The following is a 22,079-nucleotide window of genomic DNA, read 5'->3' as shown; positions in this document are numbered from 1 at the left end:
AGGTAAGCAAGATATGACTACATATATCTCGGACACATTTTAGGGCTTCAGTTTCTGTTATCTTCCAGCTTCCCAGCCCTTGATGCATTTTCTGGGTCAGGTGTAGTAAAGCAAAGCTCCCAGAAGAGTTTAACAGAGCTGCCAGCAGGGGCTATTGCTGTGTTACTCCTGGAGGAATTCTGTACCAAAAATTAGAAATTATGTGCACAATATTTTAAAATTCTGCATAAATCATCATATTTTAGGTCAATTTAATCACACCAGTTTCAATTATTTTGGTAATTTATTCCAAAATACCTGTCAGCAAATATGTCTAACAATACAGACAACAAAAAAGATTCAGGGATTGTTTTTTGACAAATAGATTCCTTATTAGGCATATTAATACAGAACTGAGTAATAATTCATTCAAACTACAATACGGAACCATATTTCCTGCACCCCTCAGAAACAGCGCAAAGGCTTGAGGGAGTCAGGAGTAATGGAGAAGCTGAGGGAGAGGGAAGCAGTTGCTGGAAACGAGTCTGGGTGTGAACTTGAGAGGGTTGTTGGACATGGGTGGGAAAAATATGGACCATTTTTTTTGGGGCAGAGGGGAGGGACACGGCAGGAAGGGATTGTTAGGGAGCTTCCCCCATGCAGACCCTGGCTGACCCTTAGCTTCTCCCATTCAGGCACATCTGCCCCGTCCCCATGAGTCCCTGCACTCCGTCCCCCATCCCTGTGTATCTCTGTGCCCTCACTCACCCATCTCCCTTCCTCCATGTAGCCCCACACCCCCTCAGCCAACCCCCTCTCCCATCCTGTTGTAGCCCTGCACCCCCTGCCCCTCATCCCCATTTGTCCCTGCACTCTTTCCCCCATCCTTATCTGTCTCTGTGCCCTCTGGTGTGTGGCCATCACTTTACAGGTCCTGGTTCATTACAGGGATTCCTATGAACTACAACAACAAAATAATGGTGATTTGCATATAAAGGTAACTAGCCTCTATCTAGTTCCCAAAAAGAACAGGAGTACTTGTGGCACCTTAGAGACTAACAAATTTATTTCAGCATAAGCTTTCGTGGGCTACAGCTCACTTCTTCGGATGCATAGAATGGAACACACAGACAGAAGGTATTTATACATACAGAGAACATGAAAAAGTGGAAGTACACATACCAACTGTAAGAGGCCAACCAATTGAGATGAGCTAAGGAGCAAGGGATGTATTTGCCTTCAGCAGCCCCCAAGTTAGAAGCTGCTGCCTGACAGCGCATGATGCCAAGCTAGCATGCTGGCCAAGTCCATTCTTTGGAATGCACCTAAAGAGTCTTATCCACATTAAGACCAGAGCCTGTAGCATTCACATCACACACACCACCATGACAATTAGCCCCCCTTGTTGTCAGTTTGGCACAGAGGGCCAGGAATGAATGAGTCACAAGAGACTGACTAGCCAGCAGCCTCTACAGATCATTGTTAAGGCACATTAGCGAGTGGGTGAGAAGCCTGTACTGTTGTTGTCATTGCTGTACCTGTTTGGGGGGGGAGGGGCGGGAGAGAGAGAGAACTTCACTCTCAACATTCTTCACTTTCCCCAAGCATCATACCCACCTACATGAAACACGCACAGAATCACTCCGTCACCAAAGCTCTCTACCCCATGGTTTTAGCTGAGAATTCCCCCACCCCTTTGAACCAGTCATAGAGCAGGGTTTATGGTAAACATGTTGACATCTTTAATTACACCACCTTATAATTGCCTTTGGTATGTTCACTTATCTTTATAAAAAGGAAACAGCCAGATTTGTGCAGAGTCCAATCTATCTGCATACAAATTACAATGCACACACACACACAAGATGTAACATAGACAGCAGCTTTTAACTCAAATAAAACAATGAATTGTGACGCTCACAGGGAGGATGCTTGAATAATAAGCCTTAACCTCTCACAGTTCAAGTTGTTTTGTGGCCAGTAATCACAGTCAGTTTCTCTATCAGCAATGGAATACATTAGATAATGTTGTGGTGTATTAAGGCCTTAATAGTAACTGTTAAGCATGGCCAGAAAAAAAATGAAGTTAAGACACAGCACTCAAAACATTATTTGTACTTACTCCTTCCCCAACATTTTCCACAATAGGCCGTTCACCACACAGGAACATAAATTACCTCCACACTTTAGCATTATAAGGGATTTGCTTCCTGTGGTGATCCTTTTACAGAAGAGATAGAGGAGACAGCAGAATGAAACTTGGGACTACAGTCAGCTGAAATTTGGAATTTCCAGGTCATGGGAAAATTTCAACATTCAAAATTTCCCATGAACTGGAGATTCTGAAAAATCATGTTTCCGAAACACCAAAACAGTGTTTTCAAAATGAAATATGCAGGGGGCGCCGGAACAATTTGTATAGAGGGGGTGCTGAGAGCCATTAAACTGAACTGTAAACCCTGTATATAACAGAAACCATTTCAAGGTTGGGGGCGCGGTATCATTCTTAGTTCCAACACCTGTGGAAATAGCTCCCAAGTAGTTGCTTGGTGAAACTGATATAATTCATGTCAGTTTCACTACTTCCCACCAATGAATAGCAGATATCAAAGGGTCATTTTCAAGGCTACCCTTCAGTCCTGAGCAGCTGTGAAATAGACATGAACCAGATCAGCAGCTGCCAGGGATTCCATGGTCCACTAGCTCCATGGCAGCCTGGCCACATGGATGGTAAGCCTAGGGCTACTGAATTCCCGCACCAGCTGGCTCCCCGAGCTAACAGAGTATAGGCATCCAGGGTGCAAGTTGATTGGGGAGTCTGGCTCAGTGACAGACAGCCTGGAAGCCCCAACAGGAGATGGGGATCTCTGAACTTCCAGGCTCCCTATGGTACTGGGAGTTCAGATCCTGAGAGCAACAGCTTGAGGCTGGGCTGCCATTCCCTTATTAGGAAGTATGGAACCCCCGAGAGCTCCAGCTGGAGCTTTCATGGCTTCCAGGCTCAAAATTAATTTAGTCAAAGGATGGACGGAAGGGTTTGCCTAGATTTATTTGTTCTTTGCCATCAGCTTTATGCAATGATCCTCCAAGGATTTTTAAAAAGTGTGTATATATTTATTTATTTAAAACGCTGTAGGGTCGGTGGTTTTTTTCCATGTGTGCATGCACTCTCAGCAACTCTGGTCTTTCCTGGTGTTGCTAGAGAACCTCCTCTGTTGGATGTATTTATTCAAGTGGCAGAATGATAAATTCAACACATTCTTCAACGTGTCAGTCGGCAAAGATAAACCAGAGTTAAAAAAACCCTTCCCCTCTGTTGTTACACTAATGATCTTTCATTTTGCAGAATGAGGCAATGTGACATACTAGCTGGTAAATCATGGAGCCTCTGTACTTCCCCCCTACACTATATCCACAGAATAATAAAGAAAGCACTTAGCATTAACATGCGTAAATTACTAGGTAAAGTGGCAGTTGTGCCGCTTCTTACTTTAAGTCACCTTTGTATTTCACATGGTCAATATTATGAATACTGAAGAAACCCTCTTTGAAGATATGGCTCCAGTTTGGGCAAATAGAAGATTAGATGCGAATGTTCACAGTTAGTCTGTAAGCCTTATCAGGGCAGAGGCTATCTTATTGTGTGTGGGCAATGCATACCACATAAGGCTCTGGTCAAGGCCTCTAAGTGCTGCTGTAATAATCAAAGGACTATGCATGTTGATCAAACAAAGCACTAGGTAGTGAGAGAGGATTTTTGTTTGGCCAAGATCCCCACACTCTTTTTTCTATTCTAGATGCACTCTTGGCATCCTTGGAGTAAGCCAATACATTCTAGACTTCCTAACATCAGACAAAAAAATTACCAGCAATGCACTGGCTTGTACAGGTTTGGGTTTACTGTCCAATGCAGGGCACGTACAAAGGAGCTAGCACACATCTACCAACAAAAGCATTATTATTTAAGGTTGGGATGGAAAAATCCACTTTGCCATGGCAAATAGGAAATGTCTTGGTGAGAACATCACTGTCCTGCCCTTAAAAAAAAACAAAACAACACAACAAAAGCCACACAAGGTTAACATTTTTTTACATCCTAAAGTGTCTCACAAACAGATGGAGTGCTCTAATTCTTGAAATGCCTCAGCTGTGGGTTAGAACTTTCAGAACAAGCTGCAGCAAAGTGAAAACTAACCTAGGTATTTTCAGTTTTACTTTTACTATTCAGAACCCTATATCTTGTTGGTATCACTATTGCAATCAGGTGTTTCATTCTGCGGCAGCTCACAAAGTCTCTGAGCAACAGCAGAGGCTGACACTAAAGCGTCTTCTACTGAGGCTGGGAGCTGCAAAATGAAGGCTAGGATAGTAGAAACACCCCTGCTTAGAACAACCAAAAAGCCAGAAGAGGGTGGAGTAGAGCCGTCCTTGAAACATTAAGCCCCTGCCACCTTCCATATCAGACTTAGCTTTCTGGCTATTATGTATTTGTTAAGCTTTCTAAGCCTTGTGTGTGAGTACATGGAAGAGAGTGGTTAAGATATGTTAGAAAAGATATGCGCAGTACAAGATGTACAGTATAGAGCGTAATGGGGGTTAAGTAATAAGGAGAGAAACTATATGGGAGGAGGTAGAAAATATAGGGAAAGGAAACAAGAGACTGGTTAAAGTATGTAGAGATTGTTTTGGATAGGAGTACCTACAGATATGGACTCTAACAGCAAATTAGACCATTTCTTTGGGCTACTGAATTTTTAGTTGGAGCAGTATGCTTGTCCAAGAAATTTTGCAAAGCTGATTTAAGGACAGACTATGCTCCATGCTAGAACAAAAAAAAAAAAAAAAAAGGAAGCTGGAAACACACACAAGAGGATGGAAATGTCTTATTGACAAGAACTGCACAATGCAACAGAACTCCAAATAAAATGAATGAAGATTAACCTGGCAGGAAAAGAACCAGCCTGCATAGTGCCTTGGTATGAACAAAACTAAGAACATAACTGAAATTGATCTAAGTATTTTAGATTGACTAACATCTCACCAACTCTTACCCAGAAAGACAAGGGAGTTAGATAACTGACATACAGGAAAAGAGCCAAGATGCTGATTGTCTTAGTTGTATGCATTCAGTAAGCAACTGCATTCAATTTGCAGACAAGGATGCACCCCGAACACCGTGTGGTGAGAAGAGGAAGCAATTGTTCCAAGCGTCCCACCTTTGAGTAATATTTTTACCCATCACTGTTACTATCTTAAAGGAAAACAGTTAAGGTGCCTTGCATTAACCATCTCCCTTCAGTAGCTGTCAGCAGGTTCATTGTTAGGAAAGAGTTCTCAAGACTAATCAGGAAGAACTCTTCCCACTGCCTCAAAATTCACAAGCAATCCAGGCACAACACAATAAATAATGATGGAAGATCGCAATAGCTCCAATGAGATATTTTTACCACACACACATTCAGGACTTTAGCAAATACTTTCCTTCCAACAAAACTAAAATGAAACACAAAAGTCTCAGTATCTATTCTTAGCTCTCATCCCAGTCCTCTAGAGCCCAGTCTGGCATCTTGGAATTGTATTCAAACTCTGCTCCCTTGTAGCGTAAGGCATGCAGGTACATCACCAGCTCCCTAGGAGATGGGTCCTGCCTTACTATTTTACACTCCTCACACAGAGGGTCCTTTTCTTCTGTATGTCCATCCTGATTCCCACTTGAACTAGCTCCTTCAGGGTTTAGTCCATCCTGATTCCCACTTGAACTAGCTCCTTCAGGGTTTGCTTCATGTGTTTCTGGTCTGGTATCATAATTTGGCAAACATGCCAGTATTTCAGCTTCTTTCTGATCCTTAGAGTCCTCAGTTCTGCAGGAGTCTGCGCTTATAGGCGTAATCTCAACTGTTTTAGTACAGTAATCTGAACGGTCACATTCTTTACTTCCCACAATGGGCTTCAGGTCCTCCTCTGAAATGTCCAAGATGCTCAAACTCTGTTTGGAACGATGTTCTTCCACTAAAGCCCTGAGAAGCTCCTCATCTGTTTTATTAATCTCACCACCCTTACCCTTAGTAGGACCCCAGGCTTCCATATTGTAGATGGGGTCATTGACAATAGGATATCCCAGGAATTGCAAATGGACCCGGATCTGGTGGGTGCGACCCGTGTATGGAAAACACTTGACCACACTAGTCTTGCCATTGTAACTAAGCCTTTGGAAGACAGTTTTACAGGATTTGCCTTTGGGGTCCACACGACACACGCCCACTTTGTAAGAAACAACCAGGATGGGTTCCTCACAGGTCACTTCATTTTCTGGAAACTCCCCAAGCACGCGGCAGACATACTCCTTTTCCAGCTACAGGGGGAAAACAGAGTGAACATCAGAAACATCAATCCAGACTCAATGCAAATCTCTCTTGAGCTCCAGCTACATTAAGCTTAATACTAACCATTCCTGCCCTCCCCTTCACTTACAGATGTGGGGAAGAGGATTGCAGATAACAGGAGAAGCAAACAAGCATCTCAAGTGTACCTCATTATAAAATGAAGTCTTCTATTTAGACCTACAGTGGCTTCTGTCCCATTCAGGTGTACTTTATTATTGGAGTTTGATAACTTCATAATTCAACATTTCAACTAAGACCTAGGAAACTATTTTAACATTAAACCCAAATTTATGTCAAGATTTATTCTCAGATTTTTGTTGTCGCCCCTTACTTTTGTGCCCTTGCTGCAAATCTTAAAAGCCAGAGTGCCACAACTGGGATTGGCAGGTTGCAGGTGTGACACCCTGTACCCCATGTTCGGCACTTTTATATGGTTATGATATATTTTGTACAAAGTATGACTTGTGAGGTATCATTTGAAAACTCAATCTACTGAACAATACTGTCCTGTCAAAATCTGTGCATCAACATTATATATGGAGCTATGAGATTTTACTATAGGATTGTTACTGAAATACGCTGTAGTTCTGGGTAATGCCCGCAGACCATTTTCTCAAAGACATCACCTAGGTGCTAAAAGGCCATTACCTGCTTAATCAGAGATATACCAACACAAGCGCTGTAAACAAGAAATTTATAATTCATTCTGAAGAAGGACAGCTGGCAATTCACATACGCCAAGGAACTGCCTGACACCATGACCCAGCAAAGACTTTGAGTGCAAAGGGTCAGAGTATAAGGGAGAAAAAATGCCTCTATATACCTCTCCTCTCCCATCTTTACTCATAGATGATCACTTGAAAGACAAAAGGTGCATCACTAAACTAAGGAGAGCTAGGGTACTGGAACAATTTTTACAGTGGGGGTGTTGAGAGTTACTGAACCAAGCTGTTAACTCTGTATATAAAGGAAACCACTTCAACATAAGAATGGCCATACTGGGTCAGACCAAAGATTCATCTAGCCCAGTATCCTGTCTTTTGACAGGTGCCAATGCCAGGTGCCCCAGAGGGAACAGAATAGGTAATCATCAAGTGATCCAACTCCTGTCGCCCATTCCCAGCTTCTGGCAAACAGAGGCTAGGGACACCATCCCTCCCCATTGTGGCTAATAGCCATTGATAGACATATCCTACATTAACTTATCTAGTTCTATTTAAAACCCTGTTATAGTCTTGGCCTTCACAACATTCTCTGGCAATGAGTTCCATAGATGGACTGTGCATTGTGTGAAAAAGAGTACTTCCTTTTGTTTGTTTTAAATCTGCTGCCTATTAATTTCATTTGGTGACCCCTAGTTCTTGTGTTATGCGGAGTAAAGAACACTTCCTTATTTACTTTCTCCACACCAGTCATGATTTTTATAGACCTCTATCATATCCCCTCTCAGTTGGGCTTTTCAGGTTGGAAAAAGACCAGTTCTATTAATCTCTCCTCATATGGAAGTCATGCCATACCCATAATAATTTTTGTTGCCCTTTTCTGAACCTTTTCCAATTCCAATATATCTTTTTTGAGATGGGGCAACCACATCTGCAAGCAGTCTTCAAGATGTAGGTGTACTATGGATTTCTGGCTTATTATCTATCCCTTTCTTAATGATTCCCAACATTCTGTTCACTTTGTTGACTGCTGCTGCACACTGAGTGGATATTTTCAGAGAAACACCCCCAGTTCCAACACCTATGAGGGAAAGTGGTCCTGGCCTAGCTGTTTTTCCAGCCAGTACAGACTACTGAAAGTTTTGAGGTGAGAAACTTTTTGCTTTTAAAATTATTAACCTTGGTAAAGTTTAGGAATTTGCTTGCGTGTTTGTCTTTTTTCTTCTTTTGTAACCAACTCTGACTTATGCCTTATCACTTGTAAATTACTTAAAATTAGGGCTATCAAACTATTAAAAAAAATCAATTAATCGCAAGATTAAAAAATAGTTGTGTATAAATTTCAGTTTTAATTGCACTGTTAAATAAAAGAATATCAATTTAATTTATTATAAATATTTGTGGATGTTTTTCTACATTTTCAAATATATTGATTTCAATTACAACACAGAACAAAGCATACAGTACTCTCTATATTATCTGTGTACAAATATTTGCACTGTAAAAAAGAAACAGTATTTTTCAATTCACCTCATACAAGTACTGTAGTGCAATCTTTATCGTGAACATGCAACTTACAAAGGTAGAATTATTTTTTGTTTTTACATAACTGCACTCAAAAAGAAAACAATGTAAAACTTTAGAGCCCACAAGTTGAAGCATAAAGGGCATACAAATGTTTAGCATATCTGGCACGCAAATACCTTGTAATGCTAACTAGAACAGTGTCATGCAAAAACCTGTTCTTACTTTCAAGTGACGCTAAACAAGAAGTATTATCTCCCGTAAATATAAACAAAATTGTGACTTGAGTGATTGGCTGAACAAGTAGGACTGAGTGGACTAGTATGAGGTGAACTGAAAATTACAATCTCTTATCTTTTTTACAGTGCAAATATTTGTAATAAAAAATAATATAAAGAGAGCACTGTACACTTTAATGTTGTGTTATAACTGACATCAATATATTTGAAAATGTAGAAAAACACCCAAAATATAATAAATTGGTATTCTATTATTTAACAGTGTGATTAAAAAACTGCAATTAATCGTGACTTTTTAAAATCTAATTAATTTGTTTTGCGTTAATTGCATGCATTAACTGCAATCAATAGACAGCCCTACTTAAAATCTAAAACAAGTTTATTAACTAGAGAAAGATACTGTTTTATCTAAACCAGTGTGTTTAGGTTGAAGTGTTTGGGAAGTGTCCACTTGAGACAACAAAGGCTGATGCATATTCATTACCCTTTGTAGGAATGACGGACTAATTTATGAGCTTGTACGGTCCTGTGGGCTACTGAAGGTACTCAGGGATATGCAGATGTTGCCCTGTATCTATTTATGGATGGCAGGACACATCATTCATGTACTCAGCTGATAGAGACTTTGCATGCTGGTGGCTGTGAGTGATCAGAGCCTGGAGAGGTTTGCTGTTCACTAGCAAAGCAATGTAAAAGGCATCTGAGGCTGGAGAGCTAAGGGGCCATAGCAGTTCAGCATGCACCCTGGGGAATGTCACAACAGGCTATTGCATAGAACATTTACAGGGGAATCTGAGTCCTTCAAAACGGAAATAGGGTTTTTATTAAAACACCAATAGCCTCTCAATTACTGTCTCACAAACTAGCACACTTATCTACTATACAACCTACTGAGGCACCCAAATTCTGCTCAGTGGAGCACCACATTAGCATCTTACCAAGAGCACAAGGGGTGCATGTAATTTGCACCTGTCTTCATCTTAAAGAAGAAGCGCTGACCTACTGAGACCACAGGTCCTAAAATGCAATGCCCCTAGACATAAGCTGTATTTATGCATTAAAAGTTAAAGCAGCCACAGGCTGCAATGTAAACTTTGGGACTTGTGTTTGGCCAACAGCCTGAACTTGGACCAAACTTACTTCAAGAGCTCTTGAAAGATGCACTTTGAAAATCACTTAAGTCCTCAGCTCTCACCTGTCTCTGCCGAACTTGCTCATCAATCCTTTTAGACACTTCTGCAGTCTTGGCAAATATGAGCACACCAGACGTCATGCGATCAAGCCGGTGAATAGTGTGCAACTCCTTTAGGTTATGCTCTTTGCCCAAGATGAAGATGACTGTGTTGTGTCGAAATCTGCCGCATGGGTGTACAGGTAAAGATGAGGGTTTGTCCACGACAACCACCTCGTCATTCTCTACCAAGATCTGGATAGGCTGAGCAGTGACTGGAGGCTCATGGCGATGCACTGTATTCCTCAGAAAATCATTATTCTACAAGCAAAACAGATTATTAGAATAAATATGATTTCCCCAAATATCCTTGATCAGTGAGAAATAAGGGATAGATAACACACGTCCAGAATAACGTGGGACCCAACATTAAGAAACCAGCTAAAAATATACTGGAAAATAGGAATGTATTATAATCATTAAGCATACTGGTTTATCAAATCCTATCTCAAATAATGTTCCCATGCCTAGTATTTCTTAGGAAGGGGGAAAGACTCATAATGCAAAAGGCCACTTGTGTGCAACGCTGTCTGAGGGAGATAAATTCATTCCTGACTCCTGCAGGTGAACTGCTTATGCCCTGAAATTTTAACTAATACAGCTCCAAATACCACCATGAAGTTACATCCAGCACTTTTCATTTAAAGTCACACTTTAAGTTATACTGAAAAGCATCCCCATGCAGAGAAAGCCTTATTCTGTGCTCCTCAGATAAAGGACTAGGTCTTCCTGTAGGTTTGTATTGCATATAGCTTCAGGTCCCACCACAATACAAAACAATAATTATGTTTTGCTGTGGCCAAAATATATTACATTATTTTCTTTTCTCATATGAATGGAAGAACAAAAAAACCCATCATGACATACTAGAGAACTAGGTTCTCTTTATGTGGGCTATTCTCCTCTCCACTCCAGGTCACCTCAAATTAGTTACACACATTTCAAAGTATTGTTTTAATTAGCAGTTTTTGGTAGTCTAGACAGAGGGCTTGCGCTCTAGCGGCTCTTCTAGAGTGGGAAACAGGACACCCCTTCCTCCACACACACTGCCAGGCAATGACCCCCCAACTGCAGTAACCGTTGCAGGGAGCCAGCGGTCCAGAGGGGAGGGCTGCTCCCGGCGGAGGCAGAGCGGCCATGGGGGTAGCAGGAAGGAGTGTGAGAAGATGAGGGGCCGGGTGGGGGAGAGGGGCGCTGCACGCGGGAAGGGATCTCTGTCCCCAAGGGTGGGGAGCATGTTCCTGAGATAACCCGCCCCCAGACGTAAGCTACGGCCGCCCCCACCGGTGCCAAGCCGCGGTAAGGGAACCCGGGGTCTGGCGGGCGGAGGCGCCGGGGACCTGCCTTGAGCACGATGCCGAGGTCCCGCACGGGCTGCTCGTTGAGGCGCAGGCGGCCGGCGCTGGCCGCGGCCCGGTAGTAGTCGATGGGCTGGGCGCGGAACTCGGTGCTGAAGACGTGCAGCAGGCTCTTGCCCACCCAGCGGCCCTTGCAGTAGGTCTGGAAGTCGAAGTGGTAGGGCCGCACCTTGCGCAGCCCGCCCTCGAAGTAGTAGCGGGTCTCGGCGAAGTGCGTCTCGCTGAAGCTCACGCCGAGGTTGCGCTTCCTCGGGGGCGGCACGTAGCGCTCGCCGCGGCCCGGCCGCTTCTCCTCCCCGGCCAGCAGCCGCCGCCTCTTGGCCGGGGGGGGCGCGTCCCCCGCCCCGCTGCTCCCCGGGCCGGGCTCTTCCATGCAGCCGCCCACGGGCGCTAGCGCGGCGAGCGACCAGCGGACTCTCGGGCCAGCGAGGAGCAGCCACGGCTCGGCAGCCCCCGCCGGCCTCGCCCACATGGCCCCGGACTGGGCTACCCCGGCGCGTGACGCCCCCGCAGCCCAGCCAATCACCCGAGCCCGCTCCCAGTGATGTTTAACACAAGCGACACAGAACTCCCCGCCCCTAGTACTAGACATCCCCCCCGCCCCTAGTACTAGACACGCCCCCTTTTCCATTGCCGCGCCTGGAGCCGCCGCCGCCGGGTCGCGCTGGGAGCGTGGGCTGAGCAGGGCTGGCGCGTCTCCACCGATTTCCTGGGCGCAGTTTGCTGGGGCGGGCTGGGTGCCGGGTGCCCATGTACGCAGGTACACACGTGCACGCTGAAGCCAGTTCCGCGGGGGCGGGAGAGGAGACCCTGCTGCTGCGGTGACCTGAGAACTCTGGCACTGGCTGCTGCGGAGATGTGGCTGCGCCCATGCCTCCCTATGCTCCTGCAGCTGCCTCCCCTACCCCCATCTCTTCCCCATCCCATCCAGTGGTTTCCCCAGGAATTGAAATTAGGGGGGGTGTTCGAATTTACAGGGGGGGTGTCAGGACCAATGAGCTATATAAAAGAGATATGAATAAAGTAAATGTTTTGTTAGGATTATGCAAATTTAACATCAGAATAATGCAAGTTACACCAAAACACATAACAGGTCTAGATTTCTAAAAATATATACATTTTAAAAAAAAGTATTTAATTTAAATTTACTTTTGAAAAGTATCAGAGGGGTAGCCGTGTTAGTTTGAAAAGTAAGCCATCATGGGGTAAGAGGAAAGTCCTCTCATGGATCAGTAACTGGTTAAAAGATGGGAAACAAAGGGTAGGAATAAATTATCAGTCTTCAGAATGGAGAGAGATAAATAGTGGTATCCCTGAAGGGTCGGTACTGGGACCAGTGCTGTTCAACATATTCATAAAATGATCTGGAAAAATGGGTAAGCAGTGAGGTGGCAAAATTTGCAGATGATACAAAACTATTCAAAATAGGTAAGTCCCAGGCAGACTGCGAAGAATTACAAAGGGATCTCATAAAACTGGGTGACTGGGCAACAAAAATGGCAGATGAAATTTAATGTTGATAAATGCAAAGTAATGTACATTGGAAAACAATCTCAACTATACATACAAAATGAAGGAGTCTGAATTAGCAGTTAACACTCAAGAAAGATCTTGTAGTCATTGTGGATAGTTCTCTGAAAACATCCACTCAGTGTGCAGCGGTAGTCAGTGATTCCCAACATTCTGTCTGCTTTTTTAAAAAGAACAGGAGCATTTGTGGCACCTTAGAGACTAACAAATTTATTTGAGCATAAGCTTTCATGGGCTACAGTCCACTTCATCGGATGTAGCCCACGAAAGCTTATGTTCTTTTTGCAATACAGACTAACACGGCAGCAACTCTGAAACCTTTGCTTTTTTAAGAAAGGGATAGATAATAAGACAGAAAATATCATATTGCCTCTATATAAATCCATGGCACATTTACACCTTTAATACTGTGTGCAGATCTGGTTACCCCATCCCAAAAAAGACATACTGGAAATGCAAAAAGGTCAGAGATGGGCAACTAAAATGATTAGGGGTATGAAACAGGAGAAGAAATTAAAATGACTGGGAATTTTCAGCTTAGAAAAGAGATGACTAAGGGGGGATATTCTAAAGGTCTATAAAATCTTGACTGATGTGAAGAAAGTGAATAAAGTAAATGTTTTGTTAGGATAATGCAAATTTAACATAAGAATAATAATGCAAGTTACACCAAAACACATAACAGATATAGATTTCTAAAAATATATATAATTTAAAAAAATGTATTTAATTTAAATTGACTTTTGAAAAGTAAGCCATCATGGGGTAAGAGGGAAGATCCTCTCATGGATCGGTAACTGGTTAAAAGATGGGAAACAAAGGGTAGGAATCAATTATCAGTTTTCAGAATGGAGAGAGATAAATAGTGGTATCCTTGAGGGGTCAGTACTGGGACCAGTCCTATTCAACATATTCATCTGGAAAAATGGGTAAACAGCGAGGTGGCAAAATTTGCAGATGATACAAAACTATTCAAGATAGTTAAGTCCCAGGCAGACCGCGAAGAGCTACAAAGGGATCTCACAAAACTGGGTAACAAAATGGCAAAATAAATTCAGTGTTGATAAATGCTTTCCAATGTGCATTACTTTGCAATCTCAACTATACATACAAAATGATGGCATCTGAATTAGCTGTTAACACTCAAGGAAGAGATCTTGGAGTCATTGTGGATAGTTCTCTGAAAACATCCACTCCATTTGCAGCAACAGTCATAAAAGCAAACAATGTTGGGAATCATTAAGAAAGGGATAGATAATAAGACAGAAAATATCATATTGCCTCTGTATAAATCCATGGTACGTGCACACCTTTAATAGTGTGTGTAGATCTGGTCACCCATCCTAAAAATATATATATTGGAATTGGAAAATGTACAGAGATGGGCAACTAAAATGATGAGTGGTATGAAACAGGAGGAGAGATTAAAGTGACTGGGAATTTTCAGCTTAGAAAAGAGATAACTAATGGGGATATGATAGAGGTCTACAAAATCTTGACTGGTGCAAAGAAAGTGAATAAGGAAATTTTATTTAATCCTTCACATAACACAAGAACTAGCAGTCACCCAATGAAATTAATAGGCAGCAGATTTAAAAAAAAACAAAAGGAAGTATTTTTTCACACAATATAAAGTCAACCCAGGGAACTCTTTGCTGGGGGATGCTGTGAAGACCAAAACTATAACAGGATTTTAAAAAGAACTAGATAAATTCCTGGAGAACAGGTCCATGTGTGGCTATTAGCCAGGATGAGAGGGATGCAATGCCATGCTCTGAGTGTCCCTAGCCTGTTTGCCAGAAGCTGGGAATGGGCAACAGGGGATGGATCACTTGATGATTCCCTGTTCTATTCATTCCCTCTGAAGCACCTCGCCTTGACCACTGTTGTAAGACAGGGTACTGGGCTATATGGACCATGGATCTGACCCAGTATGACCATTCTTATGTAAAAATTAATTATAATAAAAATGTTTAGCACAGAAACTCCCCAACATAATGACCTCCCAAGATAGCAACAATGTGAGATAACAACCTTGACAAATACTGCATTTTAAAAATCTTGGCCTACTGGGAAACATATTTATATAAGTTTCCATTCCCAGTCACAAATGATTCATTCTGGAGCAAAGTGACTAAAATATAGTCCAACAAACAAATGTTTATTTAACATGCCCCTCACTTTTCCCTCCACCGCACTCCACTCACCGGTGTTGTCCTTGGTCAGTGGAGACTCAGAGTTCAGAGGTGCTTTCACGTGAGTACACCTTCCAGGTGGGGGACAAAAAGGCAGAGTTTGCTCTGGCCATGGCTGTTCGTTGTGCCACCGTTCACTCCACCACTCTGTTGCCAATGGCCCTGCACAGTCACCTTCTGCTGCCACCTGCCACTGTGACCTCTGCGAGATGGTCTCTTGAGGTTCCACCAGCTCTCAGTGATTTCAGCTGAGCGCTCAGTGCGGGAACCTCACTGTTAGTGCAGTCTGGGCTGTCTCTTACACAAAAACACTGTACCCACAGGAACACTGTCCCCACAACAGGACTAAGCACTTGGACCTGATTGTCAGTGATTTCGGTGGCAGTGGTCATTTAACGGAACAAAAGACTATCTATGGAGCCTAATCAGCTGTGTCTTTAAACAGTGGAGAGGGACAGATCCCCACCCTCTCTCTTGATGCCTTCAAATCATCACAGACTAAGTACAGTTCTACTGCCCTTTACTCATACAATAAGAACAACACTTCATCCCCCCCTTCCTCCCACATTCAAGTGGTTTGTAACCCAACCCCAGCCAAAATCTATCACTTGGGCAACACAGCTCTGTTTGCTGGATCCCTAGCTAGAGTAGGTGTGAATGTAAATATAATCTGGCCCTGAAGCCTTAACCCCCAGCTCATCACTAGCTGTCAGGGAGAGCTCATTTAGACTTTGCTTACAAATCATCATTTGAAATTATTAGGTTGGCCAACATCACCGAAATGAATGCACTGACATTGTCATAAACAGCTGTATAAGGAAGCAAGGAAGCTAGTCTATGTTCATACTTTTCAAATCTATTATACTTTTTCAGATACACATATTTTATCATACACTGTATAAGCTTTTAAAGTGTGTATTAATGTTTCAGTTTAAATTCAGATTTCCAAACAGTCACTAAATTGGTATGTAACTAGCTCACAAAACTGGGGGGGGGGTGTTGGGAAAATTCAGGGGGGGTGTAGGGAACTCACTGATCCCATCCCATCCCCACGGCCACTCAGTTGTAGGGTTGCCAGTTTTGGGTAGACATGATCCTAGAGATTTCATCACACGACAATCTATAATTGTTAGGCCTGAATAAAGATGTAGCAAAAAACCAGTTATGCCAACCTGACTGAAGTCAGGCTAACAGAGGTTTCTGGGTAATCCCAGCGTGGAAAAATACTGAGAAGCAGCAATGTCTCACAAAGCCCTGGGAAAGAGTGAGATAAGTGAGGGGCTGGTACCAGCTGTGTTATGTTAGACACAGTGTTTGAAGAACTGATAAGAAACACTATCCCACAGTTCTGACTCTAACTTTAACTCCCTTACATTCCTAACTTTTGGCGCTTGTTAAAATATTAACAATTCAATATTGTAGAGACTAGGCATGCGTATATATTAAAAGGTGTCTAATTTCTAGTTGTTAGACAAAGGGGGTGGGTTGCTCAAGTGAATGATCTATGACATAATAAAACTCTATATAGGCTAATACTAAGCTGTAAAGGAGGGGCTGGTTCTCTTCGGATACGAGCTGTTCTCTATTGACGCATGCACTTGTCAATAAAGAGCTTTTGATTGGACCTTGCTGGTGTTGCCTGTCTCTCTGCCGTCAGACAATGAACTTCGCTGTCGGGGTTCGAGTCCCTGACATCTTTGGCGACTCCGCCGGGACTTTGTCTGACTCTCCGGCAGGGGATCGGACTCTGAGGCAACGCAGCGCGCATCCTCTGGTTTAGAGGAGCCTTGCCTGGTAATCTGATTTCTGCGTCGGCGATAAGGCGAGTTCTGTGAACCAGCTGAAGCTTGTAGAAATCCAGCAACATCCACCTACCCGTTGAGTAGGGTCAAGGTTGTCTCGGTTAGAGTCCCAGTGCAGATTGTCGGGGTTTGAGTCCCTGACAACTTAGGTCTGGGTTAGAGTCCCAGTCCAGGTTTGTGCAGGATCCAAGTAGTCTGGGTTAGAGTCCCAGCCTGGGTTTGAGTCCCAGTCCAGGTGTTCGAGTCCCCTGGAGAGGTAAGTGAGCGCTCGACGCGGGAGGTGGGGGTTAGAGTCCCTTTACCTCGACGTGGGGAAGAGGGGTTAGAGTCCCCTTACAAAATGGGACGAGTTGGCAGTAAGTGCTTGGGGGACGCCCCGTTGTCTCTAATACTTAAAGATTGAAAGAAGATTTCTGGAACCGGGTAGCTTTTGGAGCTGTATGTTTGAAGCTATATGGAGAGCTCTTGTAAAAATCCCCCATCATATGCCCCAGAGCTGTACTGGGAGGAAGACTGTCTGTGGGGACGTGTGTCTCTGTTGGGCTCACGCCATCTGAATTTATTGACTGTGCAGCAAGATAAGATGCATCGTGGTAATAGGAAATAATGGCCTTGGTGTGTGTGTGTGTGGAAAATGGGTAAGGGACAGTCTAAATATTCCACCTCACCCCCTAAGGGTACCCCAGCATATTACATGTACGTACATTATGGTCCTAAAACCTGCAGGTATTTAGAGAATTGGAATCTTTATACGCGTGAAGATCCATCTAAACAATGTCCATTAGAAGGTACCTTCAATCTAGATAAGATCATATATCTCAGAGGAGCTTTTAATCACCAAAGAAGAGCCGCTGACAGTGTAAGCAATTTGTCTAGGAACGGGTTAATTTAAAATTCAGCTTGGCCTGGTGAAACTGGAGAAGTCACAGGCAGCTGCCCTGAACTGGAATCTCTAAAAGAGACACTGCAGGAGATTCCAGGGTGTAAAAGAACAGCTCTCCCAAGAGCGGAAGCATGTTGGAAATTCTGGACAAGCTGTATACAGGATAATCTCCCGTCTACCTATTCCCCTTCTCTGAACGTTATACAGACGTGGCCAGTTTGGACATGTGTGAGTATTAAAGTGGCTTAAGGGTTGAAGCATTCATGTTCTTCCTGAGTAATGTGGGAGCGTTCCCAACACTCTCCATTGTTGTTTTATTATTTTTAATGAAGCTTTAAAATTTGATTATATGGTGTGTTTCCCCCAACGTCCTACAGTGTCAGCCTGATCACCTGACATGAGGGATAAATTGGTAACAGAAATTTGTCACAGTTTGGTGAGCAATTGAGAATGGGGGAGCCCTGCAGAATTTACACCATCTATTTGTTTTACCCTTGTTATTTTATGTTTGTTTTGTTTGGTACTGTTGGTGTTATATGTTGAGGATTGCATAATTAAAGGTGTGCCCACTCTCCACTGCAAGTCTCAGAACTGGAGAGGGGTTTAGCATTTTTCTCTCCACCCTGGTTGACCGGAAGGGTGGCAGGTGGATCTATCCCCAGTCGTAGCAGGACTGGGCAATAGAGTAGTTGGAGAAAAGGGACGAGATGTGTACTTGATAACTAGAATTGAGCAATTAAGGGCATAGATCATGAACCAGGCAGCAACTCAAACCTGCGGCAGGGCAAGGTGCAGGCCTTGAGACAGGACTTCCAGTTAGAAAAGGAAGCCCTGGCTAAGCAAGTACCAGTCCTTCAGGGACTTGTTAACATTTAACCATTTGTGCTCAGCATACGCCGTAACAGCAGTGTGTTTGCTACAAGAGGAAATTAAATAGTTAAACGCCAGTGGGCCATGTGTTTTGCCCAGGTGGCAAGCCTCACAAGGGAGGACTCCAGTAGTTTTGTGAGTAGAAATGTTATACAGAAGAGACCAGAAGGGTGGAGGCTAGTTCAGAAGCCCACCCTCCTAGCTAAACTGGTAGTGGAACAAGTTAGTGCCCATGAAAGGAACGGTTCAGTGAGAAAAGCAGGATCGGGCCCAGGCGGGCAGGCAACAGACAGACAAATTGTTAAACAGGTTGAAAACTTTTAGGGTGTAGTGAAAGAACAGAATAAGTAAGTATAAGCATGGGGGTTCAAATACTCAGAAGAATATTTGGAATGGTGATCTGAGTTAATAAGTGGCTGTTGGAAAACAAGCAAGTGATTTAAGGCAGAGTGAAAAGTTAACTCTGTAGTTGCTGGAGGGAACAGCAGTTGAACTTTGTAAACATACTAAAGTAAAAAGTTCTTGGTGTCTTTGAAATGTTTGTAAATAAATTCAGGCAAAGAAATTATTAGATTGCAATCATTTGGCTATGAACAATTTTGTTAAATTAGCTGAAGAATGTATACAGTGCTATGTAATTAAAATTGTATTAGGCTCTAAGAGCACTGTGAGTGATGATGTTTTCTTTCAGTGTTTACAAGCAGGAGTTACAAGTAAAAAGCAAGCCAGAAAGCATCTGTATTAATGCAAATTATCTAACTAATAAGGTAGGAGCCACTAAAACCTGGGCTGCCTATAAAACACATACAAGAAAATATGGGGTAATTCCCTTGTTTTGCCTAAAATCAACAAGAGTATTTGTATATTTTAAGTAATGATTGACTGCCCAGAAGGGGTAGACCTCTGTTTTTGTCTTTCAGATAATCAAAGAAAACTAATGCCAGCTGAACAGCATTCAGCATACCATGCATTTACTGACAGAGTAAAAATTATGTTTTGCGTTCTATGTTCTGTCTTGTGGCCAGAATTGATGTGTTTAATATTTTTATGGGATGGTCTGATTTAAAATCAAGCGGCAGTGTTGGATTGAAATGCAGATATTTGTTTTGTTCAACTTAGAATGCAAACTGTTTGAATACATTAGAAAAATGTAATATACTAAAGTCTAATACATTTCCTTAAGTAAGAGAAAGAAATGTTTTTGGCCAAATCTTTTAATTGACAATTGTTATTACAATTTGCATACCAACAGTCTTTGAAAGCAAGGACATGGAAAGTTAACCCACTCCCCATATTGTACATGGGATCCTTCTGGCTACCTCAGACTTCTAGCCAGAGGGCTGGGGATGGTGGAAAGCTATTGGACTAGAGTTTGTATTGAATGAACTCATCAAAGTGGGTGTGCTTGTCTTGGTTTGTTGTTCTCAAGCTCTGTAATAAGATTTTAGTGAAACGGTATGTGTGGCATATATTAGATAAGACTAATGTACTGTATAACAGCAATGTGTATGTGTTCATTGTTAACAAAAGGTGTATAAGTAAAAAGTAAAAGTTTCTTTTGTAGGTGAACAAAAAAAAAAAAGCCGAGAAGGGAAAAGAAAAAACAAGTTGACTGAGAAAAAAATAGCTAACATGCTCAGTCTAAGGATAAGGCGCTGGCCCCATTCAAGGACACTGCTCAGAGTTAAAACTTGGCTGATAACCAGGAAAAGGGGGGGACTTAAATTTGCCCACGCAGCTATAAGATCTGCCAAGCACTAATAAAATGTTTTAAATAGGTAATAAAAGGTTTTTTTTACAGGTAAAGAAGCACTTCCCGAAGACCCTAGCAGCCCTGCCACTTCTTGAAACCAGGAGACTGAATCAATGTGAAGGTCCACCAGCGAAACACTGCTTTGGCTCCATGCTGGAAAGGCCCTTATTGAGTCCTGCTGACTACCGACACCGCTGTGAAGTGCCAAAGACTGACTGCCTGGACCCAGGATTCTCACTGCAAAAAGACCCCTCCACCTCAGAAGAATTCTCCTACTGATGATTAGCCTATTCCTTTTTCTAGTTTTACTGTGCCTTCTGGACAGCAGGGAAAAAGGACAAGGTGACGTGCTGGTTAAACCTCTCCCTTGTCCACGGACAAATCTATTGTGCCTTTGAATTTTTCTAAAAGAAGCAAAACCATTACAGGGTGATGTACTCATAATCTCTCCCCTGTAGAATGCTGAACTACATCTGTTTTGGGAAAGAAGAAGAAACACTCACTCCACTGACATTGCCAAAGTCCAGGAATTCCTGACTAAAAAGGACATTGAGAACTGACCCTGGGGAAGAAACAAAAAATTATACACTGGCAGGAGAAAAATTTTTTTGTGGGACCCATGCTTGGCAATGTGATATTAATTGGATTTTGGGGTTTATTCTACAGGCTGCGCCCTGTATTTTGGATAAATCCTTCAGTATGTATTGCCCTCCCTAATTGGATTTTAAATGATGTTGCCCTTATCCAGTTTTCAGATCACTTCTACATACCCAAATTGCTCACAAGGGGCTGCCATTAGATTAGCATAACACAAAGCCTGGGTTATTTCCTCTGGAAAGAAGGGAAAATTGACCAGATCCCTGTGGGCTGAGGCCAATAGTGCAGCAGCCATTTGGAATATTCTTAAAAGCCAAGAACATGATGAGAAATTGGGCCAACTAGAAAAGGCCCCTAGCCTTATTTTTGAAGCTCAGCTATCTTAAGTACAGGCTGGAGTTGGTGAGTTACATGTCATTTTCGCCCTTAGTTCTGTGACCCAGAAGTTACTGACAGAGATGGTATTGAATATCACTGAGGCTGGGAAGGCATTGCAGTGGGATCTAGTATGTTTAGAAATTCAGGCTTTCCTGAATGACCAGCTGATGGCCATTCGGAATAATCTTGAGCACTGGACTTGGCCCACTGCCCTTACAGACACATCAGGAGTACCATCTGATCTGTGATCATGAAGACATACTTGGACACTTTCTGGATGAAAGTGTGGATAATTCACAGTGCTCCTTCCAAGCATTTGGACCGGTTAGGGTGGGTGTGGGCTCCCACATACCAGATCCTGCCGGGTCCATGGGGAGGATGCATGTGGGACTGAATTATTTACCGAGACATCTGGGAAATTAGACCACTTGGTATACCTAACTGATTTATAGTCAGTGCCCCAGACCAATGAACTGTTACCCTTGAAGGCGATTTAAAGCTTCGTCTGCAACTGAAGAAACCGTAACCCAGTTGTGCCCTGCCAAGCGGTAATTTGTTGTCCCAAGAGTCCCATTATGGTCCTCTAGGGACAAAGGGGGGATTGTTAGGCCTGAATAAAGATGTAGCAAAAAACCAGTTATGCCAACCTGACTGAAGTCAGGCTAACAGAGGTTTCTGGGTAATCCCAGCGTGGA

At 42.9% G+C, this 22,079-nt stretch overlaps 1 protein-coding gene across 2 annotated transcripts; it reads right to left on the bottom strand.

The window, feature by feature from the left end:
- Positions 1 to 842: 842 nt before the first annotated feature.
- RPUSD2 (RNA pseudouridine synthase domain containing 2) lies at positions 843 to 11,855 on the bottom strand. Of its 2 annotated transcripts, XM_045016702.1 has the most exons (4): positions 11,363 to 11,855; positions 9,983 to 10,279; positions 5,746 to 6,331; positions 843 to 5,703 (listed from the first exon to the last, which is right to left on the bottom strand). In XM_045016702.1, the coding sequence occupies exons 1-4, from the start codon at positions 11,846 to 11,848 to the stop codon at positions 5,507 to 5,509; spliced, it is 1,566 nt and encodes a 521-aa protein (XP_044872637.1). In that variant the 5' UTR covers positions 11,849 to 11,855; the 3' UTR covers positions 843 to 5,506. The 2 variants fall into 2 exon arrangements, with proteins under 2 accessions (XP_044872637.1, XP_044872636.1); XM_045016701.1 differs by having other exon boundaries at positions 843 to 6,331.
- Positions 11,856 to 22,079: the final 10,224 nt, after the last annotated feature.

This window comes from Mauremys mutica, chromosome 4 (assembly GCF_020497125.1).
Source record: "Mauremys mutica isolate MM-2020 ecotype Southern chromosome 4, ASM2049712v1, whole genome shotgun sequence".
Lineage (NCBI taxonomy): Eukaryota > Metazoa > Chordata > Testudines > Geoemydidae > Mauremys > Mauremys mutica.
The sequence above is the reverse complement of the archived record's forward strand: the minus strand, read 5'-3'. Positions and strand labels throughout refer to the sequence as shown.

Bases quoted from the DNA above. Each gene is read 5' to 3' on its own strand.
- RPUSD2 (XM_045016701.1), bottom strand. From the start codon at position 11,848: ATGTGGGCGAGGCCGGCGGGGGCTGCCGAGCCGTGGCTGCTCCTCGCT. The intron at 10,280-11,362 runs GCAGGTCCCCGG...TTTTGCTTGTAG, and splicing joins ACCTCGGCATCGTGCTCAAG to AATAATGATTTTCTGAGGAA. The intron at 6,332-9,982 runs GTGAGAGCTGAG...TTCCCCCTGTAG, and splicing joins AGCAAGTTCGGCAGAGACAG to CTGGAAAAGGAGTATGTCTG.